Source organism: Tamandua tetradactyla, chromosome 1, assembly GCF_023851605.1.
Source record: "Tamandua tetradactyla isolate mTamTet1 chromosome 1, mTamTet1.pri, whole genome shotgun sequence".
Classification (NCBI taxonomy): Eukaryota; Metazoa; Chordata; class Mammalia; order Pilosa; family Myrmecophagidae; genus Tamandua; species Tamandua tetradactyla.
In genome coordinates, this window is record NC_135327.1 from 37,121,160 (window position 1) to 37,128,752 (window position 7,593).

Here is a 7,593-nt window from a genome sequence, read left to right on the forward strand (position 1 = left end):
GAGACTGGAAGGGGCAGGGTGCAATCCAGGGGCCCTTCTACTGGATCCCCCCCCCCAAATTTTGTAAGCAAGGTGTTTGTAGGTGTAAATGAGACCAAGTAAGGCAAATGGTAACAATGTAATAAAGTCATTTTTTAATTCCTTCTTCAATTTCTTTCTAATTTGAAGCAAATTAAAATTATTTGATAATCTCTTACCTTTAATCAGCAAAATTCCTCCCCCTTCCCTTTTTATGACCCCATGTGGATACTTTCCTGTCCCCCAACTGGGGCTACCTTGCCCGCTTACCCACAGCCCCATGAAGCTAACAGCCCATCTTATTTGGCTCTGAGATGACTTAATTCTGTCTCTAATTAAGGCCCCTTGACCAGAGGAGCCATGCTTTACAACAGAAGAAACCAAAATGTAACAATAAATATCTCCTGCTTTAACCAAGGTAGAATCATCATCTTTAAAATGATGTTATTGGCACTGATGTAGTTCTCAGAAGACTTAAAAGCAAGATTTAAAAGCAAAAACAAGGAAAAGATGCCCCACTGAAAATGCCTTTCAGCAGTGGGGCAGGGAAAGCTCACCCTGCTGTTCAAAACAACAAAACTGAGAATATGGCATGTACCCTAGAGTCCATCGATTCCCCAACTTGTGTGATCCAGGCAAATGGTGTGGGAATTAGGTTTAACAAGTGCCCTGATGCGTCTCAGATCAGGTAAATTATGAAACACCACAGTAGCCAATAAACCCACACTTCTTAAACTTAACCAAGCACCTGAATCACCTGCAGGGGGTCTGGGGCAGGGCCTGGGATTCTACATTTCTAACAAGTTTCCAGGTGACGCCAATGCCACTGGTCCCTGGCCTACTTCCCTGGACTATCCTACAACAGGATCTCCAGATTTAGCAAAAACAAAAATAAAATCATAACAAATAAATAAAAACAGGACACCGAGTTACATTTGGAGATTAAATAAAAGATGAATTTTTTAGTGTATGTATGTCCCATGCAATATTTGGGACATACTTAGACTAAAATATTCTTTGCTGCTTATCTGAAATTCAAATGTGACCAAGGGTCTTGATCTGGCATCACTGGAATTTCCTAGGGACTCTGAAACACTGATGCCGGAGTCCCTTTCGAAGATTCTGATTTCACTGATTGGGAATGTGGCCTGGGTGCTGGGATTTTGTAAATCACTCTGGTCATTTTAATGAATGTCACAGTTGGGGAAACACTGCTTCTCAAATCCCAAATCAAATCAGTGCTTCTGAAATTCTGAAGTCCATAAGACATTCTTAGAGGGCTTTGTTAAATCGCAGATGGCTGCCCCCTCCTCTCCTACTCCTCAGTGTTTCCCCTTCTGGGGTGTTGACCAGGAATTTGTATTTCTAATAAGCTCCCAGGTGCTGCTGCTGCTGGCTCCCACATAAAGTTTCAAGGTGAGGCTCGCAGTGCAGTCATCCCTCCTGGAGTTGTCTTCCCACCTCATGGGAAGGGTGGGAAGACTGAGTCATGCTTTCTGGGTTGCTTTCCCAGTGGCCTCGGAGACCTTCCAACACCAATCCCTCATTCTGCTAGCCACCAATCAGATATCAATTCACTCTTCTGTTCACTCATTCATTAATTTTTTTCTTATCTCCCCCAAGCACCCATGCAACTTACAACAGAAATTCAGATAACGAAGTGGAAAGAAACATGCTTGTGAAATAAAATTCAGTTCTGGAAAAGTGTCAGTTTAGAAGGGTGGATTCGCAAGACCTGGAGGAAAGAAAGAGAATAGGCATTCGCAGGTGGAAGGGCCAGCCAGCGGCTGGAAACTGGGCTCGAACAGCATCTGTCAAAACTCTCTGGGAGAAAATCAAGTAAAGATTTAGCAAGCTGTCTACACCATGGAGTAGGGGGTAGATTTCATTATGCCGTTTTTTAAACATCGCCTCTACCACAAGATGCAATTCGTATTGCCCGATGTGAAGGGACATAAACAAAGGCACAGGACCTCTCTCATTCCAGGGAAGGGAAGAGGCACCGTTCCTGGAGAGGACAGAGGGCACCAGGACCCTTGTCGTGAGCAGACCTCATAATTCACTGCAACTGACAACTGAGCATCACATTTCCCCATGGTTTCATCCATGCAGCCATGCATGAGAAAAGAAGAGTCTCGCTCCTGACTTAAATTCACTGCAGTCTCACTGCAGGCAAACCACGAGGGAGTGCTAACCATGAGGGAGTGTTTTACACAGTCTGCCTTTAGGAAGACTTCAGGCTGAAGCCACCCACAGCCAGCAGCACGGTGAGCAGGCTCCAGAGGCTTTGCTGCTGCTGCAGAGTTAAACCCAAAAATTGCAAAGACTTTCTGCAGCTGAGAAAATAACAGACAACAGGACACCCCACCCCTTCACTGCATGATTTATTATCACAAGGTGGAGGGCAGCATTAATGCTCATTTTTAACAAGTGGTGGCATGAGGACTGAGCATAGAAGAATGCTGACTCCTGACCTCCCCCAATCAGTTATCACATCTTTACAGCATTTTGCGAAAGCATAGAGCTTAGAGCCAGGAAGACGGAATCCTTAGGAACCCTCCCTCTGTGCAAGCCATCCATTTTTCAATGAGGGTCTTAGGGAGGTGAAATCACTGCTCACTCACAGGGCTGGGCTGAAACCAAATTCTCCTGCCTCCCTGTCCTTTCCATCACTAATACTGCTCATCATTCAACCACCAACCACTACATTAAAAAGGTTGTATTTTTTTTTGTTTTTTTTTTAGTAGAAGGTGTTTTATTCTGTGCTAAACTGGGAGCCAAAGACGAATGCCACTTGGATTCCTGGTTCATGCCCCATTGCCTTATCAGGGAAAGTTCATCCTGTAATCACTGATCTTCCCAGGGGGTTTTCAAGTGCCAAGTGAAGGCTCAGCCTCCCACGCCCATCTCCGTCCACGAACCCCTCCCTCACTGGTGTCAGCTCAAGCCCACCCCATACCAAGGCCTAAAGTGCAAAGCAATGGCTCAGTTTTAAAGACTACCTAGAAGTGACAGTTACAGAAAGCCAACAGACATGGGACTGACTGCCACGAGATGTCTAAGATGTCACCAGTGGTGTCGACTCATGAGGGATGGCTGATGTCCACACATGTGTCTCTATGTTTGGGCAAATTTGAGGGCTGAAGGAGTTCAGTGCCTTAGTGAGGAACTTTCAATCCATGGTCACCTCTCTGACTTGTAGTCCACAGCAGAGATATGGCCACTTGGCCAGACTCAGAGACAGATGCAGAGCATCGGAATGTACAAACTCTCAACAGCTACGCCCCCACCTTGCACCCAGCTATGAAACATGGTGGATCAACTCTTACTGCCCATTGCAGAGCCCTTTGCTAACTGAACAAATGGAGGAGGAAAGAATCCAAAGCTTATATGCCCAAAGACAATCCACGCAAGTCCTTTTTTATTTTCATTCATTGGGGAGGAGTTGAAACCTCCAACCATAAGGAAAAAGCACAGGGTTCAATTTCTAAGAACCATTAACAGTTGGCCCTGGGAGTCCCTCCCCACCATGTAGGCAAGAACTGGGGGCATCCTGTCTGTGCCCCACATACAAGCCAGGGAAAACCGTGGGTTTTGGTGCCAACCCTTCAGGGAAGGGCGCTAGACCTGCTACTTCCCTGCTCTAAGAGCGGGTACTCACTCACAATGGAGGGGCCACCCTTGCCTTCCTTCTTGGCACTCCCAGAAGCTCCCACATGCCCCTTTCTGGTACCCTAAAAGACACAGAGCCAGCCCTATACATCTTCCCCTCCGCCTCAGGACTGAGCCAGCCAAACCCAGGATCATCTTTTGCTAGGCTCAGCCAGGTGAGGACTGTCCCAAACACAACTTTAAGTGTATTTAATAGCATGTTTGTACTCCAGATTCCAACCTAAGCATGACAAGCATTTCCTCCCTCAACCTCTGCTTAGTGAAAACAGAACTGACATACCTCATGAGCTACCCTTTTCCTTTCAAGAATGATAATTTTTCCTTTGGAGAACATCAGGAAAAAGTTACAGCCTTTTTCTGTCTTCAGAATACATATGTTTATGAGCCACATCTGCCCGATGTTCCACGGAATTTTTTGGGGGGTGGTGGTGGTTGTACATGGGCCCAGAATTGAACCCAGGCCTCCTGCATGTCAGGTAAGCATTTTACCACCAAACCACCTGTTTCACTGAATTTTGATTTTTTAAAAGCAGTGAATGATTGCATTGCCTCCTCTATCCAAAACCCGAGCTGATTTTTCACCCCTGCCTTTCTGTCTGCTTTGCCTGCCTCCTGGCTCCCCCTCGCACGCACCATGGTGGCGTATGGAGGCTTTAATGAGGTCTCACATCTCATGCCAAAGCGTCAGGAACAAAATAGTCACATTATAGGAGCCAGCTGAGATTGGGTCCTCTCCGTCCTTTTATTACTGACCTGGTTTTAGGTTTCGTAACCAACCCCATGTCATGTTTTCTCAAACCTTTCCCACTCACAGGAAGCCTGGGACCGGGGCTGGACTGCCCAGGAGACACGTGTGATTGCAAGCAGCTGTTCAGCCTGGTGAGGTGGGGGGTGACAAAGCACCCCGGCTGTTGCAAGTAAATGTCACTTAGCAACCAGGAGCCCACGAACAGAAGCCTGGGGAGTGTGCTTGTAGGCATCTCATTCTTCTCTCTCCGGACACCCTATGCCCCGAACACAAGGCGGTTTGCAGAGAGCAGGAGGCGGTTCTCTCTCAAGCAGAGCTGCTGTCACAAGTCACAGATGGATGGTCATTCCTCCTGGACCAGGGGTTCCCTAGACCAAGCCCCACCCAAGTGTCCTTCTGAGAGCCCTGGGGGCAGGAGAACAGCAGAGGGACTTGGACCCTCTGTGAAGAGCACGCAGACTGCTGGAAGGAAGGAGCTTTGGTGGGAACAGGGTTGTGGTTCTTAGAAGAGCATCCAGGAGAGGTTCATCTGCAGGATTGAGAGAGAGTGGGGAATATTGAGACCTTAGGAGGTGGCCTTGCTGGAGGAATTCTTCAGAAGGTGGTGGTCCTGGTGAGGGGGAGGTGCTTCCGGCTGGGTTCCTGTTGCCCCGGCTCCTGCTGGCAGGGGAGGGGGGGACACATGCACCCTGTCCCCCCTCTGCTCTTGAGGGCAGTGGCATAGTAGTCCAGGGGCTCTTCCTCGGCGCCACCGCAGGCGGCCTCCAGGACGCAGCAGCGCAAGCAGAGAACCCGCTGGAAGGAACGGCGGAAGTTGTCGGAGAGGAAGCCGTAGAGAATGGGGTTGGCGCAGCTGTTGGCATAGCTCAGGATGAGGGACACGTGGTTGACAGTGGCATCGAGGCTGGTCATAAACAGGTTCAGCAGCTGCACCACGTAGAAAGGCATCCAGCAGAGCACAAACACAGCCACGACCATCAGCACCAGCCGCGTGATTTTCTTCTCAGAGCGCCTGCGCTGCTGCCAGCCGGCGCGCAGCGCCACAGCCCGCATCTTGCCCACGATGAGCAAGTAGCACAGGCCGATGGCCAGGACGGGCAACAGGAAGCCCAGAAGGAAGGTATAGACCACGAAGACGGCCGACCAGGCCGGGTGCGGCCAGTGCAGGTTGCAGACCACGGCCTGGCCGCCCCGAGCTGGCCTGGTGTCTGCGAAGATGGCGATGGGCAGCGTGACCAGCAAGGACGCCAGCCACACGCCCAGGTTAATGAGCTTGGCCACGCTGGGCCGTCGGTAGGTGGCGGCGCGCAGGGGGTGCACCACGGCCACGTAGCGGTCCACGCTGAGCACCGTGAGGCAGAAGACGCTGGTGAACATGTTGAGGCCGTCCACGCTGAGCACCGCGCGGCATAGCACAGACCCGAAAGGCCAGTGGCGCAGGGCGGCCGACGAGGCCACGAAGGGCACGCTCAGCATGAAGAGCTCGTCCGCGATGGCCAAGTTGAGCAGGTAGATGTTGGTGGCCGTCTTCATCTTGGCGTAGCGAAGGATCACGAAGATGACCAGAGCATTGCCCCCTAGGCCCACCAGGCACACCAGCGCGTAAATGCACTGGATGGCGACCATGCCCGCAGCTCCCCCGGCGCCCGGCTCCGCCTCTTCGGCTGCCGGCGCGCGGCTGGCGTTGGCCGTGGGGGGCCAGGCCGTCTCGAGCCCTTCCTCGCCCCAGAGGGGCACCGTCGGAGAAGCGCTCATGGCCAGGGCTGCATCCCGCGCGCAGGGAGCGAGGCAGAGAGGGTGCAGCGCGAGAAACCGCGGGCGGCGGGCCCCCTGGGTCTTGGCGCAGACGCGCACCGGGCTCTCTGCCTGCTCCGCCTAAAGAGCGCGCGGCTGGCGCGGCTCAGAGCACCCGCCAATCCCCGCGCCGCGCGCCCCACGCCTGAGGGCCCGCGTCCTTCCCGTTGCCCCCACACTCCCGGGCGCCGGGGGACCCGCATCCTCCCAGGTTCTCTTGGGTTCCCTCCCGGTCCTTCCCCCCTCGGTTTCCGGACAACTCGGGCTCCCCGCCGCGCCTGAGTCCTCTTCGGACCGGACGCGCTCTCCCACCTTTCTTCCCGCTGCTCGCCCTGCCCGCAGGGTCCTCTCCCGGGCCCCTCTGCTCAGCTCCGGTTTTCCTCAGCCTTTCGAAGCCAACCCACACCCCTGCTCTGTGCTTGCGGGGGGGGTAGGGGTGGGGGGGGGGGGTGGTTCCTGTAGCTATGAGGTTCCGGGATCCGCTGATAACTACCCGAGCGCGCAGAGCCAATTGCCGGGCACTTGGCATCGCCTCCGCCGCCTCCCTCCCCACTGCCCTGTTAATCCTCATGCCAACCTGCAGGGTAGGGTCTATCGGTAAACCCATTTTAAAGAGGCGGAACGTGAGGCTCTTAACTGGGGTCCCGGGGAGTTCCAGGGTTAGTTTGAGGCCCGGAGCCCCCTTCCCCGGCGCAGAGGAACCCAGGGAACTTTTCAGATTGATCTCGGTGGGGTTGAGGTGGGCGGGCGCGAGGAATGCAGATGGACCCGCGGAGCAGAGATGCGACAAAAGCAGGCCAACCTCAGAGCCGAGGTGCTAGGTACGTGGGGTCCTCGCGGGCGGAGACTACAGGTACGTAGGCCCATCGCTGGGAACCTGCGCAGTGCGCCTGGGCTGGTTTCTGCGTGGCTGTCTGTCCCGGATTATCTGAAATGCGGCGCGGTAGGGGTGTTCGGACGGGGCTCTGGCCTGTGCTTCTCCCTCCTCTTCTCCCCCTTCCAATACTCTAGAGTGTTCGAGCTCATGGCTCTGGGCTGGGGCCACCCAACAGGCGGTTCCACCCCCACCCTGCTAATTGCGTAGGGCCCACCCAAATTCGTGACATGCGGATAATTATTCGCAGGGTAGCCATCCCTTCCCAGGACCCTTCCCATCTTCCGTGGGACAGGGCGGTGGTCTCCCTGAACCTGTCCCTAACTGCTGCCTCCCAGATGGGCTCATTTAGGAGTTGGCCTAGCAGCCCTCCATCCCATGGTGAGCAGGCTGGATGGCTCTTTCAGCCCTTCTTGTCCCATGCACATCATTTGTCCCCAAGGGAGAGACCCCTATGGGAAAGGCAAAGGCACCTTTGTCACTTTAG

General features: G+C 53.3%; 1 protein-coding gene across 1 annotated transcript; it reads right to left on the reverse strand.

Moving 5' to 3' along the window:
* Window positions 1–2,940: 2,940 nt before the first annotated feature.
* On the reverse strand, window positions 2,941–6,193 carry SSTR4 (somatostatin receptor 4). The gene has a single exon (XM_077114661.1). It carries the CDS (start codon window positions 6,191–6,193, stop codon window positions 5,033–5,035), a length of 1,161 nt encoding a protein of 386 aa, XP_076970776.1. The 3' UTR covers window positions 2,941–5,032.
* Between the last annotated feature and the right edge of the window lie 1,400 nt (window positions 6,194–7,593).